This window comes from Sorex fumeus, unplaced genomic scaffold, assembly GCF_029834395.1.
Source record: "Sorex fumeus unplaced genomic scaffold, SorFum_2.1 ptg000006l, whole genome shotgun sequence".
Lineage (NCBI taxonomy): Eukaryota > Metazoa > Chordata > Mammalia > Eulipotyphla > Soricidae > Sorex > Sorex fumeus.
This window is the reverse complement of record NW_026606063.1, coordinates 19,570,489-19,591,378: the sequence shown is the minus strand read 5'-3', so window position 1 is coordinate 19,591,378 and position 20,890 is coordinate 19,570,489. Positions and strand designations below refer to the sequence as shown.

General features: G+C 38.7%; 1 protein-coding gene across 1 annotated transcript in view; it reads right to left on the bottom strand.

Annotated features, from left to right (window-relative positions):
- Positions 1-20,890, bottom strand: part of SMC6 (structural maintenance of chromosomes 6) — a 91,991-nt gene that overhangs the window by 58,855 nt on the left and 12,246 nt on the right. The window contains exons 3-10 of the mRNA XM_056124774.1: positions 15,864-15,981; positions 12,262-12,367; positions 8,928-9,064; positions 7,861-7,922; positions 4,234-4,314; positions 3,437-3,538; positions 217-336; positions 25-123 (exon numbers count right to left, since the gene is read on the bottom strand). Of these exons, the coding sequence (XP_055980749.1) occupies positions 25-123; positions 217-336; positions 3,437-3,538; positions 4,234-4,314; positions 7,861-7,922; positions 8,928-9,064; positions 12,262-12,367; positions 15,864-15,981 (825 nt within the window). The remainder of the gene's footprint in view (positions 1-24; positions 124-216; positions 337-3,436; positions 3,539-4,233; positions 4,315-7,860; positions 7,923-8,927; positions 9,065-12,261; positions 12,368-15,863; positions 15,982-20,890) is intronic.

Below are 20,890 nucleotides of genomic sequence, written 5' to 3'. Positions count from 1 at the left end.
TCTGTACAGGAAAACCTTAATTACCTGCTGAGCTTCCATTTTCCTCTCAAGGCGTGCAGCACGGTCTTCTCCAATCTTAATATTATCTCTGATAGCGTTCAACTGCTTTTCTATTTCATTGACCTAAGAAAATCACATAGCAAGTCATGTGCAAGACTAATTATATAACCAACGGAGTCAAAACTACAAATACATGCGAGTAAGTCGGTGAATTACCACTGCCCAGGCCATTTCGTGTTTCAGGTATTCTAAATTAGTCTTCATTGTACTTAAGCCAGCGATACTCTGAAATCGTTCTTCTTTCTCCAAACACTGGCGCTTCAGTTCAATAAGTCGCTAACAAAAAAGAAAAAGGATATATTTACTAACATCGAAAAGCCACTTTTCAACTATATTGTTTGAACACAATACAAAAAATACAAAGAGAAGTAAAAGACTTTTCTAGGAAAAGACAAGGTGAAATAATTTTTTACCCATTTGGGATACCTTCACTATACGCAATGACTGTGTTAATTTCTGCATCTAAAAAAGCCAATGACCTTGAGATGAAACACAAAGAAAAGGTTCAATACCACATAGAGAAAAATTGCCTCAAATTAAGTTTCCCATTTTGTATTGGAAGTTCTGAACAAAGTATAACCAGTATCTATTCCAAAGAAAATCCCTGAAAAATTTATTTCCCAAGGTCAATTAATTTATCACTGATCTCTTAACTGCTCCAACTTCCCACTGTATATTCCATGTGAATGCTTTACAAGCACCTCTGAATTGTGTTCAAAATGAACTATGTCTTAAAGAAGATAAAAAGAAAAGCGAGCTGTTTCTTCCCGTACTCCTACCTCAACAAAGCTATTTACAGTTCTGTGCAAAGATCTGCGGGTAATTCAGTTACCTGTGATCTCTCTTCTTTATCAACTTGATCCATCTACGTCCAATACAACTTCTGTAGAAAATCAGAGTTTTCTCTCCTTACTACTGCTACTACCCTAACATGTATCACGACCCCTTTAGATATCAAGAATCTTTTTTTTTTACTGATCTCTCAACAATCACTCTCAAATTATAGCACTTCAGACCCTTTACAGAACAATAATCACTGAAAATAAATATCTAATCAATTTTCTAAAATTTACTGCTCTTAAATTTCACAACCTGTTGCACAATCTGGTCTTTGCTCTCACTATTGTGCTCTTCTTCACTGTAGCCAACTGGGAATTTCCTTCACTTGTTCTCGACGTACCATACAGTTTCCTGCCCAAGACTGTAACATCACTTATATTGTCAGAATACCTCCCTAATCTTATTCCTTGTTTGGTATTATTCAGTTTTCAGTTTTTACCTCAGTTCTTATTTCTTTAATATTATTACTCCCCTTCTCCCCTCTACTGCTAAGAAGTACCCTCAAAGTACTTTTGCACAAACTTAATGTAAAACTTCACTAAGTTGTACTCACTATACTGATTTACCATCTGCTTTCTACTAAATAGCTATATCTGTGATCCTAAGAATTTTGACATTTGTTTGCTCGTTATGGCTATGGTCAAAGCATAAGGCTAGGAAGGAAAAGATTAAAACTATCATCTGTGGAATGAAGGGACTTCTAGCTTCTAATCTTCACACACTACCTCTTCCTTGGGGATTTGGGGTCACACCTGGGGGTGTTCAGTGGTCACCTCTCTGGCTCTGCACTCAGAAGTAACTCCTGGCTATATTTGGGGAACCATATGGTGCAAGCAATTAAACATGGGTTGGCCAAACACGAGGCAGGCATCTTAAGCCTTGAACTGTATCTCTAGACACACACACACACACACACACACACACACACACACACACACACACACACCCCTATCAACCCTACCCCGCCCTACATACACTTTTAAATCCAAAGTTGACTTTTAGAAAATAGGCCATTTAATTATTTAGGAAGGAAGGTTTTAAGTGTATAAGAAACTCTGTTACTTGACATGAGGAAGTGCTCCTTAAATTTCATAACCAAAAAAAATGCCAAAGTACACAATGGAGAAAGAGAGTGTTTAACCACATGGCATCTGAAACAAAATCTTCCACACCAATTATTTTGTAGTACTTATACATGTTTAATATAACCTAGATTGTATAAATATTTGGGTCGCTATGTATACTTCAAATACAGATGTATTTCTTTTCCCCAACAATCTGACACCCCAACAAAGTTCTTTAGAGTAGCTTTGTGATTTAGAGCACAAATCTCCTTCTACACTACCACATAAGGTGGGGATAAGAATAGTCATACCCTCATCCTTTAAGTTTTTACTTATTTATGATATAGTTTTATAGACCTAATCTTAAACACGTATTCCTCCAAATACTTGAAGAGGTCAGTGTAACACCTAATGAATTTGACCTAAAACAAAAACTCAACTGATTGTATAAAACTGCCTAACTAACAAAGAGCAAGATACAGGATCACACAAACTGGTGGAGAACCTTAGCAACAGTATAGTGGGGTAGATGCTTGTCTTGCACCTGGCTGACCTGGGTTCAATCTCTAGCACCCCATGTGGTCATTCCTGAACCCCAGCAGGAATGATCCATGAGTGCAAAGCCCTAAGCGCAGCCGGGTATGAATGCTCCAGCCAAAGAAACAAAAAAAGGTAGAACACAGCTGAAATTTAAGTCTTGTGACTGACTGCTGATTATCATGCAGAAAGAAAGTTTAAGCACAAAATATAGCAGGTACTAAAAGCAAGTTAAGTCACAGTGAATGAAGTGATCTTAAGTTCAAGCAAGGACAGCTGCTAGGCTGGCACTGAACTGACCAGGGTGACAGCTGCCACCATGCTACTGCTGCTTAAAGACTGTCAACATGTTACACTGTAACTCGAATCATCTGCTGCATACAGTTACAGAGGCATATCATGCTTTAATATGTGCTTGAGGCCTATGCTTATTTTCCTACTGAAGAATGTAATTTTAAAATCGCTTATAGTATGAATTACTGCTCTTTTCCTAGAGTTAATAAGTTACATATATTTATAGCTATGTATGTGTGTATATATATTATATATTATATATTATATATTATATATTATATGTCAAGGGATAAGTAAGTAAGATACTGCCTGTCTTCTCTCTTCTAGTTCAACACAGGAAGACATGCTTATACAATTATGAAACAGGTCAGGAAAGGCTAATGAAAGTCCTATATAAAAGGAATGCTCAGGAGTTAAGACATGCGTTGCACATGCCAACCAAAGCACTCACGTTCGATCTCCTCAGGGCACTCCGAGGTGTGTCCCTTGAGAGTGGCCTGATAGTCCTTGGCATGACAGGCCCAAGTCAGCCATGCTGGTGAAAACCCTTGGCCCCTTCAGGTTTATACGTAGCTATGTAATCTTACAATACCATTTCACTATCAGCACTTTCAGAAATACAGCAGAAAGTATTCACAAACCTCTTCTCCTTGATTTATCTGCTCCTTTGTTCTTTCTTTTGTTTCCATAATGTATGAATAGTCTTCCTTCATCTGTTCAAGTTGGGTTGCCTTCATGAAGAACTGTATCAATAGAAAAAACTCAGTGAGGACACTACAGACACCAAACGATTGGGAAAAGTTTGGCTGCCAAAATCAATTACATAAAAAGACATCCAAACACAATTAAGTGCAAGTATTACATTACAAATTAACTTACTTTGGAATGTCACATTAATCTAAATATATTTGTAAATGTGTCAAATTTACGAGCATATTTACAAATATTAATTTGTAAAAGGTCTGAAAACCCAAAGAAAGAAAACACTCTCTGTGTGATAATATACCACTTGCAAACCTTGTGTTTACTAACTACTCCATTCCTTAAATGTGAAAACAGAAAAAGATACATGTTCTCAATCTTGGCACAGATCTTAAAGTTTTAAAACAGGAAAACATCAAAATATCCAAAGTTACATAGTTAAGCTTTAGCAGTCATGTGTTTTGCATTGCATATATATTTTAAATTGTAAAGATCTTAAGGTTTAAAATTTATTGTGTATGTGCTATCATTTCTTTAAAAATTAGAAAAAATAATCCTTCTCAGAAAAGCCAAAAGTACAAAAGCAAGAATTTAACAAGAAAATTATATAATATTACTTTAATATTACAATGTAACTTAAAAGGGGTGGCTTAAAAATAATCAATATTATGTGAACAAGAATAACAGTTTATATACTAAACCTATAGATACATTGTTTTGGTAAAGTGATATTTACTTTGTATTTGTCTCCCTCATTCTTAGACTGCAAGAATTGTTTGCTCATCTCTTGTGTTAAAACAGAAACTGGATTATCCACCTGAAACAAACAAAAAAGTTTATTTTTAAATCTTTTAAAGTCTTAAAGATAAGTAAACTAAAATATAACTGTAACTCTTATGACATAAAAAGAAGTATGTACCAGCCAAAGGCTAGAGCACTGCAATAAATATTAAGAAATAAAGACAAATGTTTGATTTTAGAAATTATACATTATTGAAATGTTATATCCTCATTACCTGGGGGGGGCATGAAAGCACAAGCATAATTCTATTCTGTAAACTATAAAGAAGAGTTTACATTTATTGAGGTACATGACTTGTAACAATATTAATATTAATGTTTTAGGCTGGCAATACTCCTACATCACACCCACCACCAAAGCCCCATCATCTCCTTCCACCCCCTCCCATCTGTAACCCCCACACCCGGGAACTGAGCAGCCTCAGGTCTACTGGCAGTATCTAAGGGTTTTCATGTTTTTTTAACCCCCCTCCCCACCCCCGCACCCCATCTTTGGCTTTTGGGCCATACGAGCGAATGCTCAGGGATCACTCCTGGACCTTCACCCAGGGATGATCCTTAGCAGGGCTTCAGGTATCAACCGAGCTGGTTACATGGAAAGTAGATGACTACCCACTGTACTACTATTCTTATGCTACTCCTACCACTGAGAGTCAGCTCACAGGGGCTCTTGTTTAGGATAACGCGGACTTCCTAGCAGCTTTGGGCAAAACAAATACAGGACAAGATGAATTATCGCTCATCAGAGATATGAAAGGTATTATTTCCCTCTGTCAGTTTCCATTTATTCTCATTTTTTCATGAACCCATTGTAAAGCAAATGGAAATACTGAAGTCACTTTGAGGGTGAGTCAGTTTTGAATAGCTCGATTTGAAATTATCACGGGTCACGGTCCTCCCGTTGTTCATAGATTTGCTCAAGCAGGCCCAGTAATGTCTCCATCATATGAGGCTTGTTACTGTGTTCAGCTTATCAAATACGTCATGGGTAGCTTGCTGGGCTCTCCCAGAGGGGCGGAAGAATCGAACTCGGGTTGGACATGTTGACCGCTTGTAAAGCAAACACCCTACCGCTGTGCTATTGCTCCAGCAATTTGAAATATACCCTTTAACTAATGAGTTAAAAGTCCAGTTAAGCAACAGTATAGCAAGAGTTTTCAATCTTTTCAGAGTGAAAACTTTTTCTTTTTTCTTTCTTTCTGCTTTTTGCCTTTTGGGTCACACATAACACCTGGAGATGCACAGGAGTTATACTCCTGGCTTTGCACTCAAGAATTACTCCTGGTGGTGCTCATGGGACTATCTGGGATGCTGGGAATCAAACCCAGGTTGGCCACATGCAAGGCGAACATCCTACCCACTGTGCTATTGCTCGAGCCCCGAAAATTTTCTTTAAACACAACTCATTCCAAAAGATTCAGAATCAATCTTTTATGTCTGTCATGTTAATAAGTAGTCTCTTGTGTAAGAAAATAATCCCAATAATAAAATATAGGACATGTAGCCCCAAACACCTTTAGTTTTCCATATGTAAAATATTGATGTTGTTAGTATACCAAGGTTAAAAGCTTTCTTAAGAGCAAAACTTTGTCGAGAGCTTTTGCCTTGCATGTGGTTGGCTGGCATCAGTACCCAGCACCCCATAAATCTCCTGAGCCCTACCAGGAATGTTCCTTGAGCACAGAGTATGCCCTGAACACAGTTGGGCACAAAGAAAAAATTTATATCTTTTCTAAGGCAATTAAAATACCCATATGTAGTATTTTATTAAAATGTAACAAAATCATACATCACATTTTCCTTATTATACAGGTAGACTTTACCTACCCATTTTTATTAAGGCCTTCTGTATATCTTAATTTCATAGTGCATCTGATTTAAAAGTAAGATATGAAACACTTGCTTTCATTACAGGCATTCATTTAATGCCCAATTTTAAGTTTAACTTCCGCACAGATTTCTCCTCTCTTCTCTACACCCTTTTGTTTCCGAAATGGGGTCTGTAATTCCTACCTTAGTCTAAGGTTATTTAAAACTCGGGCAGCTTTACCTGTTGAGCCTTGGGGAAAGCAAAGAGCACAGACAAGTGAACTTGAGAGAAAGAAGAAAGGGAGGAACTGAGGACAAACATAACCAGACACTTGAAGATTTGTTTTTGTTTTTGGACCACACCTGGTGGCGCTCAGGGTTTTGACGCCTGACTCTGCATTCAGGAATCACTCCTGGTGGGCTTGGGGGACCATATGGATATTGGCCAACTGCGAAACAAACCTCCTACCCCCTGTACTAACTTCAGACCCACATGTAAAGATATTATGCACTCTCTTCTTGCTGAACCAACACTGTCCAATGGAAACAATGTAAGCCATCAAATACTCAAAAGATTCTTTGTAGCTATAAACATATAAAACTTAAAAATGGGCTGCAGCAGAGGTTTTGCAAACAGGAGGCCTGGATTCTGGCCTATACTTGGAAGTCCTGAGGGCACAAGCAGGCTCACTGCTTTAAGGACTGTACCATCACTCCAACCGCAGGAGGAGGTAATTTCCCTACCACTGCCGACTTTCCACCCACTGAAGTGACTATAGTTTTCCTCACAGGGCAACAGTGGAGCGACAAACTTTATGCCATTTAATATTCTCCCTAATACCTATGAATTCGTAACGCCTAACTCTTGACCTTCCTGATTTTTCTGAAATGTTTTATGTTTGTTCCAGTCCCAAATGCATTTGGCTGCATCTGCATTTATCCAGATTTTAATAATAATTCTCTCAACCCGTGTAACTCAAAAGTTTCTGGACACAGGTTAATTTCTACACTTTATGTGAAAAAAAATAACTGACTTCTCAGTTACACATTTCAGGTGTTCAAGTCATTATGTGGCTAGTGCTTACTTCAAAGAGCATATTTCTACTATCAATAGTTTTGTCTTCAATCAAATGGGAAAAAGACCCAGACTCCTGTTTTCCCCCCTGGGTGACTAGAATTCTTGTTCTTGACCTGAGAATAATGCAGCTGGCACAGTGGACAGAGACATTAGACTGGCACAGAGTACTCGCACACAAGGCAAGGCTCTATCAATGGTCATTCCTAGACACTGTATAAACAAATTTACTCCTGACTGTATGTGACCTATTTCTAATTATTCAGGCAAAATATCTTAGCAGAAAGTTTTCAAATCTTGTCTTCTACAGTTATAATCAGTAACTCTGAATATACAGAGAAATATTTTATCTTTCTAGAATAAGTTTCCTTTTCATAAGAATTTGACTATTCTTGAAATTCTGACCTTAAAAGCAAGAATTTTTTCAGCCCTTATGCACAAATAAAAAGTGATACAGACAAGAAAAGATGGTTTTGACTGTTCTATCAAATCAAAGGTGTTAAATTATACACTAAAAATTTCCCTAAAAGTAATATATTTTAAGGAACTTCACCAATAATACTTGACATTCTAGAATCTTGAGGTTAATTTATTCATGAGGTCACTTTAGATTTTTCTATACCACAAACAAAAATGTTATGTCACATTATTCATTTGAATTGCAAATTTAGCAATTACCTGTATGTTAAAATGATCCAGAATTGCAATCAGCTCTTCTTTCTTGGTAGAAATCACTGTGCCTAGTTAGAAGACAGAAAAATGATCATTGCCTCTAGAAAAACAGTATAGAAAAAAAAATGAGCAGTGAGCGATAGCACAGCGGTAGGGCGTTTGCCTTGCACGCAGCCAACATGGCCGACCCGAGTTCGATTCCTCTGCCCCTCTCGGAGAGCCCGGCCAGCTACCGAGAGTATCTCGCCCACACGGCAGAGCCTGGCAAGCTACCCGTGACGTACTTGATATGCCAAACACAGTAACAACAAGTCTCATGATGGAGACGCTACTGGGTCTGCTCGAGCAAATCAAATGTATTAGTGTAAAAACATTTGATTCTTGGACTATAGAGATAATACAGCAGGCAAGGAGATTTCCTTGCATGAAGAGGATTCAGGTTCAATCCCTGGCACCCATGTGATGCCTGAGCACTCTGATCAGAGAAAGCCTGGAGGAAGCACTTCTGGCCCAACCCTCCCCACTCACTCTTCACCGCTTGCCTCATAAAAAAGTCTTATTTGTTATGTTATCCAGAAAGGTATTTCTGAATATACAAACACCTGTACAGACTGAAGATACAAGCACTGGGGAGATGCACCAAACATGATGTAAGTACCCAGAAAAAGTAGACACCCAGACGCAGAGATGTGCTTTTCTTCTGCTCGGACCTACAGTTTTCTTTCTCAGCTGTCTCTTCAGTAACTCTCAAAGTTCCCCACCTCTTCCTCTGTGCCCTTGTTCCACCTCTCACTAACCCTCTCTAGTAACCATCCCTAACAAAACGTCCTATTTCAGGGGAACCCAAACCCTCCTCCTCATGGTTTTGCCGGAGAATGTTCTGTGGTCAAACAACTACAGGAAGCATGCACACATGTAGAATGTACTTACATGTATTCGACCAACAATCACAGAGTTTCCAGAACTCTGAAGGAACTGTCCTTTCAACAAATGCGAGCACAATCACTTTAGCTCGACGTGACTGGCTATTTACCAAGGCTCTGGACGAACACGCAAAGCGCTTTCTAACAAACCTGTTCCGCTTTTGAGCTTGTAAGACCGGCTTCCGTCCATGCTGATGTGCTGCTGCACAACAATGGTGTCGCCATACACGTTTGCTCGGTAGGCATCATCCCCTCTGTTCCTCAACGTGATGGAGATATCTGCGGAGCTAAGGCGGGAAGGCGGGGTAAGACACTCGAAGCTCCATTGCCAGGATGGCACGAGATTATGTTCGAAACATCCAAATGATTGCCCCATTCATTTGAAAATTAACTAAGAAGTAGCTGACGACTGACAGGTTACTAGAGAATAATGTTAAAGATAATCACAGCAACAACAAACAAAATGAAATTGAGAATAAGAGAAAGTGTAAAAAAGAACTAATAGCACAGACGCACAGAAAATTCAACTTTTAGTTGCATCATGTGGAAGAAAATCATACATTTTCCACAGAGAGCAATGCACAACCAGTAGTATAATGTTACTAAATTGCATAATAAAGGATCTATAAATTGGAGGCCTAGCAGTCTCTTAAAAAATGATGGTTTAAGAATTATTGTAAAGGGCTGGAGCAATAGCACAGCAGGTAGGGCCTTTGCCTTGCATGCAGCCATCATGGCCGACACAGGTTCGATTCCCAGCATCCCATATGGTCCCCCGAGCACCGCCAGGAGTAATTCCTAAGTGCATGAGCCAGGAGTAACCCCTGTGCATTGCTGGGTATGACCCAAAAAGAAAAAAAAAAAAGAATTATTGTAAAATTTTAATGGAGATTTTGTCCACAGAACTGAGTTTCATGAGAGAGGAGGTGGCTGGGATGGCGCTGGGGACACTGTAGATAATACACTGAGTTGTGTGTCTGGCCAGTCCCCATCTGTCACCTTCCTCTACACGTGTGCCAATGGGAAATTAAGCAACACCACCAGCCTCCAACCTGTGTTCACGGATAAGCTAATACAGAAATCAGACCTTAACTCAGACAGAGTCTCTTCTTCCTTTCTTATTATTTCTTTTTAAGCGAAACCAAATTTTATTTACGGAAAGAAATTTAGAGAACTGTGAGGAGAAAGAAAGAGCAAGAAAGAGCCATGTTTGAAAAAGAAGACAAGCTTGGGGAGAAAAAGACTCCTCTTTAAAATTTTAAACCAAAACCGGACAAATCCAAAGCAGGCCTGAAGTTCAGTTAATAAAATGCCAACATTAAGGAAAACGGATAAGAGTACATTGGAATCTGTACCACCCTTATAATATTTCAGAAAAATAAATTTATTTTGAAACGAGAAGCTTCAATGGCAAATCATATTAAGACAGAACCAAGTTCAGGGTCCAGAGAGACCCATCTGAGGTGCTTGCCATGCTAACGGCTGAGCCCAGCTGACTCCCCAGCATCACACACAGTCCTTCAAGTATAGTTGAGATTGAGCCTCGAGCACAGAGCTAGGAGAAAGCCGTAAGCTCAGCTGACTGAGGCTCAAAAACTCTCCTCTGAAAGTTGATTTAAGTTAGCCTTTTCTTCTTAAAAACATATTTTCCAATGACAAGTTTCAGAAGAAAATTTCCACTTTGGTCTAGGTAACAAATATTTAATTGACATTTAAAATATTTAATGCTAAGTTAAAAATACATTCCAACCTTTCTATTTGGATGATCAAGGAGTTATGTGGCTGAGCTGAGTAGGTGATTATTTAGGGAAGTAAGAACGTTTTGCTAAGTACAAGAAATAGAAACAGAACAGAGGTATCTTCAAGCGTTAAAGCAACAAATATTTAACTTAAGACATCATTTTGCTTGAGGACCGAGGGAGATGCTGAGCTAGGACCCAGAGACAGCAGGGACCAGAAAACAGACGAGAGAATTGCTCGCAACATTTTTTCCCCCAAGGCCACGACATGGGAAACAATTTTCTGTGCTTCTTTTGTCCCCTTCTTCTGAGTTAACCTGGGGGCTGAGCGTTAAGATTCTTAAGGATCTAAGGAACAGGAGAAATCTGCAATACTAATTTACATCGTTTCCATTTGATAGCTTCTTTTAATCATGACTATAGCCCCTAAGCAAAAGAAAAATCATTATATAAGAAAAATGAATCACTGTTAATTATCAAAGTTCCAAAAGTTCTGGGCACTGGGCACGGTAAGATAGTCATGAGCAGAGAATTGCAGCCTCACGCTGAGACTGACATGAGAGAGTTTGTCCAGAGAAACAAGGTTCCCTTCAAAGTTATCTGGGACAGCAGATAAAAAGAAGAATGAGACTAGCCTGAAAAGAAGAACTTCTTAAGGATAAGGAGAAAGGCCTTGAGTTTGATGATGCAAAAGGGGTAACCAACAAACTATTCTGTGGCAGCAAGTTGTAACACTTTAACAAAAGAAATAGAAACATAAAGCCCAGGAGGGTAGTCACATGGCCACTGACCAGGGATCAAAATGGACCCCAAAGACACTTTGTGATTGTGCTCCTCCAAACAGACACACTGGTACACAGGGGACTGAAATCAGCCAGAGGGCTGTGGCTTCTTTTGGAATTCTTTTTTGGAGTTGAAAAAAAGATCTGCGAGATCTGACTTTCTTTTTCCCTTATTACATTAACAAGGACTTGGTGAAGTTTGGTTTGAAAGAGCCAGAAAAAGTTAAAAGTTTAGGCATATCTTTACACAGAAATATAAAGATTAGTCTATTCTTCCAAAAAGATAACAGAAGCAAGAGTGTAAGAGTGTGTGTGTGTGTGTGTGTGTGTGTGTCTGTGTGTGTGTCTGTGTGTGTAAGGAGGGAGGGTGCACTTGCAGGGAGTTAGGGATGGGGTTGGCATGGAGCAATTAGTATTGCAGGTAAGGCATTTGTCTTGCACAGGGCAGACCTGGGTCCAATCGCCAGCATCCCATATAATCCCCTGAGACTGTCAGGAGTGAACCCCAAACAAAAACAAAAACAGAAAGAGTGTAAGTAATTGTCTGAAGGCAACAACTTACACAAGGCTCTTTGTCTGGGCAGAATAACAAGTAACAGTGGGGCATACTGGCAACAGGGCAAGTATTGAATGAAAGATGTGATACATTTGTCCCAGTCCTAGGAAGTCAATTCATTTTCTATAAGGACTAAGAGTGAGATGAATAAGGACTCTAAGGACTACTACGAAGTGGGAGCTCTCATTCCCTCACAGGACACTGGAATAACCTCACAGAGTGACTGAGGAAGGCACATACTGTTTGTCTGCAAAAAGGTAAAATTTTCAGGACACTCTGAGTAATTCTTTTCCCACAAAGGGGGTGGTAGGCCAAGTCTGGGACCTCTCGTCTATAAGAACTGAGACTCTAACGCCGCTGTTTCTCACCAAAGAACTAAAAAGTACATGTAGAAAGCAAATACTTACTTCTGTCCATCTTTCACAAAACCTTTTAGAGAAGATCCTCTATTTGTGGCAACGGCTTTTCCACCAAGACCAACGATGAGAGCTGTGAGCACGGCACTTTTCCCACCTAAAGAAACAGGCATGGAAGAAATTACAGTCATTGAACAAGAGAAGGGCGGGGGGGGGAAGCTAACTCGTAACTTGATGGGAAAAGATCTCTGAATGCAAATGTAAATTAATCTAATTCTGAAATAGTGCTATACTTCAATGCCAATTTACTTTCACCATCAAAGCAGCAAACTTTTAAAAGAAAAAGACTATGTGTAAGATCTACAAAGCACTCACAAAAATTAACCACAGAAACTCCAGTGAAACCATACAAAAATAGGGCAAGGAGATGAACCAGAACTTTCCCAGAGAAGACATACAGATGGTCGACAGGCATGTGAAAGAGTGCTCAGCGTCCCTCATAACGGAAATTCAAATCAGAATACTGAGATACTCTATCAGTCCAGAGAGAAACAGACAGTGTTAGTGGGGATGTGGTGAGACAGGTGGAAATGTCGTGGTTCAGCCTCTACAGTATGGAGATGTCTCAAAAAAACAGAAATAGAACTCCCACGTGACCCAGCAATACTAATTCTTGACACCTATCCCCCAAACACAAAACCATGAATTCAAAAGGATACGCAGCAGTGCGTAGTACAATAGCCAAAATATGGAAACAACCCAAATGCCCAACTGCAGATGAATGGATCAAGAGGTTGCGGTATATGAATGTGAAATGGAGTATTATGCAGCTCTAAGGAAGAGCAAAATCCTATAGTTGCTGGAATATGGAACTAAAAGGTATTATGCTGAGTCAAGTCAGTCAAAAGAAAAGGGATAGATATGGAATAATCTCTCTTTTATGAGCATTTAGAGACGAATAGCAAGGAAGCAGTACAGGAGACAAAGGCAACAAATGAGAGAACTGCTCTACCGAACAGTTTGTTGGGAGTAGAAGGAACTTAAAGGGATGGGCCTAAGGCCTTGTGGGAGGGAGGTGGGTACCCTAGTGAGGACTGTGGCACTGGAATTACGTATGCATGAAACCATCAGTAACAATATTGTAAATCAGGGAAGCTCAATTTAAAAGAGTTGTGTATGTCATGAAATATTCAGCTGTACTATTAAAAAATAATTTTGGGTAAAAAATTCTCAGATGACCAAACTATTTTGAACAATATTTAAACACAAGTTCCACAGACAAGAAATAAATAAGGATTGGAGACCTGAGAGACAGTTTAAGAGCTAAGGTGCTTGCCTTGCAGGAGACCAACCTGGGATAGATCCCCAGCATCACATACAGTCCCGAAACAGAACCAGTAGTAAGTCCTGAGAACTCCATGTGGGTCTCCCCAACTCCCATCCACACCCCCAAAAATATACTTTTCTAAATAAATAACCCCCTTTCCCTGGGCACTCTACCTGTCTGCCACCAGTCAGCTCCACAAAAAATGGTGAAAGTCAGAATTAAATACTTAATGTTTTAAGAATTATTTTCTTCATCCCAGCTCTTCAAAAAGTGTATTATGGGGATGGGTATGTGGCTTAGCAAAAGTAAAGTTCTGAGTCGGAACCCGAGCACCACAAAATTAAAGGGGGGTGAGGGAACAGGAGAAAGCACTTGCTTTGAAAAGTTTTATCTACAGGACATAAAATATCAAATCAAGATTCCAAAATCTTTAACAACTACCTAGAATATGGAGAATCATTTGCCGACTTCATGAGCAAACAACTTACTCAGTCCACTGTCCACAAAGAACCCCAGATTAACAATCATTACTAGCCTAAATGCCTTTTACACCTTTTTCTTTTTTACATTTTTAGAGCACACCCTGCAGAGCTCAGGGCTTACTCCTGGCTGCACTCAGGGATCACTCTTGGCAGGCTCACAGGACCCTATGTGGTACCAGGAACCAAACCCAGGCATGTGCGCAAGACATGCATCCTGCCCACTAAACTATCTCTCCAGCCTGGGAAGGCTTTCCAAGCACCTACACTAACTTGCTACTTTTCTTCAGCACCAAATTCACTGCCTCTACCACTCGCACCAATACTTTTATTAAGGTAAAGGTAAAAGGTAAAGGCCCTCCCGTTGATCGTCGATTTGCTCGAGCGGGCCCAGTAACGTCTCCATTGGAGACTTTGTTGTTACTGTGTCTGGCATATCGAATACTCTCGATAGCTTGCTGGGCTCTCCGAGAGGGGCGGAGGAATCGAACTCAGGTCGGCCGTGTTGGCCGCTTGTAAGGCAAACGCCCTACCCGCTGTGCTATCGCTCCAGCCAAATTTTATTAATAAAAGCAGTTTAAAGTGCGGAATAGAAAGTCCTTAAGCGCAGAACCCATCAGTCATCTTTATTCATGCTCTCCTCTGAAAACACAGTTACAATGTAGATTGTGGAACTACAAAATCCTACTTTCATTTCCTAGCTATGGAACCAGGTAGTGGAACCTGGCAGGCAAGCCTCTCTCCATGCACACCGAGACTCAGGACATCTCACGGCTGGGTGGCCTATGACGAAGGCTACGTGTCATTCCTGTAACGATCCGTCTCATTCCTGTAACCTTCCACCTTCTAATATATTCTCTACATTGTGGCCAGTTTGGCCAGAAAATCTTCACCATCTCACCCCTTCATCAAAAAAGGAGCAGGGTAAAGCTGTTTATATGGTGCTGGGGGTTAAACCCAGGTTTCAGGCACCTAGTTACCAATGCATCCCCTGCAAAAGGAGTGATTTTAATTGGTTCCTCAGAGATTTCTGTATAAAGCACCTCCCCCCCAAATCCCTTTGTTACTGGGTTGTTTTCTTTTCCTTTTTCTTTTGTGGGGGGTGTACTTGGGAGACACTCCTGATGCAGTGCTGAGGAGCCGACAGCACCAGAGGCCAAATCTGAGTCATCTCCTCACCCCCTAAAATTGGCAAATGTTTCTTAGAATCTTCAACAATATTACCACCACATGAATCTCCAGTACCAGGTTCTCGCCCTTCCATATGTCAAATGGTAAAAGCAACATTAAGTTGTTCATTATTATTAATATATATCTACTCTCTCTCTCCAAACTTTTGCTGACTAGAAACTTTGGCCTGGAATATTTCAGCTGGATCTTTCCTAAAGAAAACTTTAAGAACCTCAATTTTCTTTTAAATACTAGAACAACCACCTTCTATCTTTTAAAAAGCTTGCATTTACAGTACAATGATAAGTACGTTTTTATTTTTTCATGTCTGCACAACCTTGGCACTTTTTTAATGTTCCGTTCTGATGTTCTGATGTTTAATAGCAAGGTTTAAGACATAGGACAAAGGGCTGCCTCAACTGAGGAGACAGTAGCTAGCTCTCCGCCTTTCTACAGAAGGAATTTCAAGGTTAACAGATTCAAATGAATAATCATGGGCTCGTCATTACTAACCCAGAGCTAATGCATTTTTTAAAGAAGTAAATTGGCAGAGAATGTTGAAAATACTTAAGAGCATGTTACAGATGTATAACTGCACTTAGTCGCTTATTTTAAAAAGATAATCCATTCTAATCCCAAAGTACTGCTCATTGCTCAATATCATTGAGAATACTTACTTCCATTGTTTCCAACGACAAAGTTGACATTTGAACCAAATTTGAAAGGTCCAAGCATGGAGTGGCACATGAAGTTTTTTAACTGAATACTCTCAATTATTCCAACTTCTGCTGCGGTCTATTAAAAAAGATTTTAAAAAAATAATCAGTCTAGTTTACTCACTGTAGTTTTTTCTCATTCAAATTGATTAAAAGACCACTAATAAAACAAGTTACAAGAAACGAATTAGCTTCAATCAACAAGGAAGATTAAATTAAATGGGAACCCTAGGAGTCCACTCTCCTTTGAGAGCCTCTAAAAATAAAACGACTACATAATTTTTAAAAATTTCACTGAGGCATCAATTTAATGCCATCTATTATAAACAATACTGCAATTTATTATATATAGGGAAGCATGTGTCTTTTTGTAGCAATATTTTAATATTCTTCAGGTAATACCCAGAAGGGGAATAGCTAAATCGTAGTATTTCTATTCTGTTTATTGAAAAAAAAAATCTTAATACCATTTTCCTTAGTGTCTGTTCCATTTTACACTCTAAAACTGGGGGATTCTTTGTATTCTTTGTATCTACATCCCCATCAATATTTCCTATTCTTGGGGTTTTTTTGTTTGTTTGTTTGGTTTTTCGATAACCACCATTCTAACAGGTGGAGAGATATTTTTAGATAATGCCAATCAAAACCATACTGAGGTAAGTAGCACATGGTTTCTAAATATAGATACTACTGACATTTTGAGTAAGATAATTTTTTGTTGAGCAGGAAAGGGGGAAGCCTATCTCATAATTGTGGGATGTTTCACAATGCTCCTCACCTTCTCAGTGCCAGTAGTTTATACACACTCTTTAGTCATGACATCAAAAATAAATTCTGCTATAGTTAACTGTCTGGAAGGGGAGAATTCCCTGACTGCAATAGCAGAGTAAAACTTCCTGTGAGACCACAACTTTATGGAGTGTATCCCAAAAGGTGACTCTGAACACATGAAATCCCTTAGAAACCAAGTATACGTTTTTAAGACTGCGTTCTATCTGAATTTCTGTATGGATATGTAAGAATACAAAGTTTCTAAATCTGTAAGATATAACTAATTCTTCATTGCAAATATATGTCAAATGTTTTTAATTAAGATTTTGGTACACGGTAGTCAGAGACACAGTGCGGTGGGTAGGGCGCTTGCCTCACATGGCCCACCCAGGTTCAGCTCCCAGTATCCCATACGGTACCCCAAGCCCAACAAGAGTGATTCCAGAGTACACAGAGAGAAGGAACCCCTAACTACTGCGAGGAGTGGCCCAAAACCAGCTTAAGAGAGAGAGAGAGAGAGAGATTTTGGAACACAGTAAGTACTTACATTTTGTACTTAAAGTATGAAAAATAAATCAATTAAGAACACATTTGACAAGTTTTTCCTTTTTATTTTTGAGGACCTCCCAGGGACAACAATAAGGGTCGCATATGGCAATGCTCCAGAAGCTAGGGAGTACCAGGGACAGAACTCTGGTCAGGAGCATGTATGTACCTCAACTGCTAAAGCCATCTCCATGGTATCCCCAGTTTTTTTTTCTATTTACTTATTTAAAACTCCCTAGTTCTCTTCTCCGAGAGAAAAATCTTATTAAAAAGGAAACACACACACACACACACACACACACACACACACACTTAAAAAAAAAAACTTTCAATTCTGGCATGACATACTGGAAATCACAGCTGAAGATATTTTTTTAATTCATTTTAATTTGGATCTAATTGTAGCTGTTGTATAAAAGATGCAGTTGTATAAAATAAGAGTAATAAAAAGTGAGCCCGTGAATCCTTGACCCAGTTTTTGCCAATGGTAACATCTTGAATAGTACAGTATCACAAAAAGGAAATAGTCAATGATAGAGTAAGGATTCAGAATACTCAACAGACTAAGTATCAATCATGTTGCTCCTTGATAGCCACATCTATATCCCACCCAATCTACGCCAACCCTTAACCTCTGGTCCCCTGATCTGTTCTACAGTTCTGTAATAGTCATTTCAAGATTATATGAATGAAATCACACAGAATTTAACAGTTGGAGATTGGCTTGTTTTCACTCTGAATAATTCTCTGTTGTTACTGTGATCAGTTCACTGCTTCTTACTGCTAAGCAGTATTTCATAGTATAGCTGTAACACAGCATATTCATTCTCATGAATGTTGTCATATAGTTTTACATACATCCATCATTCTCAGGAATGTAACAGTGTATGCAAAAAGGAAGACTGACATCTGCATTTCTAGTCTGAGGCTAATTACAAAAAAAGCTGCCATGAATATTCATATATATATATTTAGTGTGAAAATGAATCTTCATCTCATGTAACAAATGTTGGGTTAAAGAGTAGGTAGTTGAGTGTTAATTTTCGAAGAGCTGCTTTATCATTTACATTCCAACCAGCAACATATATGTGATCTAGTTTCTGCATACACTTATCAGCATTTGGTGTTGTCACTTTTTTCAGCCATTCGGATGGAATGTTATCTCACAATTTCAATTTGAATTACCTGATGACAATTTTTTTAAAAAGCTCTCTTGGACTGAATTTATTGTCATCTTTGATGTTTTACTCTGCTTTGTTTTTACATCCAAATTTTACTTTGCAATAGCAGTTAATTATAGTTATTCATGATTGAGTTTTTGACATACAATGTTCCATCACCAATCCTACCACCAGTGTCAAGCTCCCTCTCTCTTTCCTAACCCCCAGGTTGCCGATCTTTGTGAGAACTTTACATATTCTGAATATCATCCATTGTTGACCTCCAATATTTTCTCCCAGTTAGCTGTCTTTTAGTTCTAGCCGATGTTTCTTTTGCCATGCAGAAATGCCTTAATTTGATGTGGCCCCATCTGTCTAGTTTTATTCTGGTGCCACTGCGCAGTGGCACCACTGAAGGTACCTTTGACATTCAGATCTTGGGGCATTCTGCCTATATTTTCCTCAATGTATTTTTAGAGATTCTGATCTGATCTCAAGGTCTTTGATCCACTTTGAATTGACTTTTTGTGTAAGGTGTGAGATACAAATCCAGTTTTACTGTTTTACATGTGGTTATCCAATTTTGCCAGGACCATTTCTTGAAGAGGCTGTCTTTACTCCATGTCATGCATTCAGCACCTTTACTAAATACGAACTGATCACATACGGGGGTGTTTGTCCTTGGACATTCTTTACTGACCCATTGGTTGGAGTCTTTTCTTATTTCACTATCATGCTGTTTTGATGTTTTGATCATTATGGCTCTACAGTATAGTTTCAACTTACATAATAAGTTAGTCTTCCCTGCTCCTACTCCTACCCCCACCTCTGGTCTTATTTTTTCAGCATGCTTTTGGCTAGTAAGGGTTATTTTGTGGTTCCATACAAACTTATACAGACTGTTCTAAGTCCTTAAAGAATAGTATCTGAATTTGGATAGTGATTGCTTTGAATCTATGTAGTAGTTTAGGTAAAATGGTCATTTTGACATTACTGATCCTTCCAATCCAAGAGCAGGGAATATTTTTTCATGTTCTAAGGTCTTTTCCTTTCTTAAGTGTTCTGAAGATTTTATGGTACAGATCTCCCACCTCTTTTATTAAGCTCATTCTTGGGTACTTGATGTTCTTGGAAACTATTTTATTTAGGATCAATTTTTTTTAAATTTCATTCTCTTCTGATTATTTGTATAGAAGAATGCGACCAATTTTTGTGTACTGACTTTGTAGTCAGCCACTATGCCATTTTGGTTTGCTTCTTGAAGGTTTTTTCTATTTGTTTTTGTGGACTCTTTTGTGTCTTCTATGTACAGTATCATGTCATCTGTAATAAAGGTAACATGACTACTTCTTTTCCAATTTTCACCTCTCCGATTTACTTTTCTTGCCTTATTGCTGTTGCTAGGGCTTCAAATACAATGGTGAATAAAAGACACAGTGGACGCCTGATCCAGCTGTTGAATATCACAGGCATATTTGTCATTTGCATACCCTCCTCTTCAGCAATACACTTTTATGAATTCTGTACATTCTTAAATTATTTCCTTTTCAACTGAGTTCACCAGATGTCAAATGGAGACCCAGCAGTAGTTGAAAAAAACTACCTCTCTTCCACTGAATAGCCTTCTCTATACCAATATGACATGATTTTAGTTACTATTAGATCTTAAAATTTGAAAGACTGACTCCTAAATTCACTTTATTTTCATAACATATTTTTGATAGTCTAGCTTCTCTACTTGTACACCCACATTTTTGGATAAATTTGATTATGTATTTTAAAAAAAACATGAGATTCTGATAGAAAATGCATTAAATCTGTGTGATAATTTGGAGAAAGAAATTACATCTTTTATCAATTCTTTGAATCTATTAATATACAATGTTTGTTTAGATCTTCTGGGATTCCTTCCTTTAGCATCGCAGTTTTCAGGAACTATATATTTTGTTAGACTCAGTGCTAAGTTGTCAACTTATTTAAGGGGAGGGGAGTTGATTTATCTAGGAGTCTCCTGAGCATATGGTCACTGCATAGAGTCCCCCATGGGCTCCGTACTAAACAAGTGCCTTACCCACTGTACTATCTATCTGACAGGTTCTTTATTTCTTTAGCAGTTTTAAAGTAATTTGCATACTTCAAATTTCAGTTTATCTGTGTTTCAATGCAAACACATAGCTACTGACTTAAAAATATTTATATTCAGATGATCAATCAATCTGAGGGCCTCACACATTCAAGGCATGCCAGTGGGCAATTTACCACTGTGCCAGAACTCTCTCTCATCCCCTGAGATTTTTGTGGGAGGAGAGGGAAGATCCCTGGAGATATTCTTGGCAGATAATCAAGTACTATGCAAAGACAGAGAGTTTCTTTCTTTTCAATCTGTGTGCTTTCTGTTTCCTTTCCTTGCTTTATATATTGGTGTGCCAGCATTATATTAAATAAGAATTAAGGAACAGACATATAGCCTTAGTCCTGAATTTTAGAGAAAACATGTTCAGTGTTTCATCA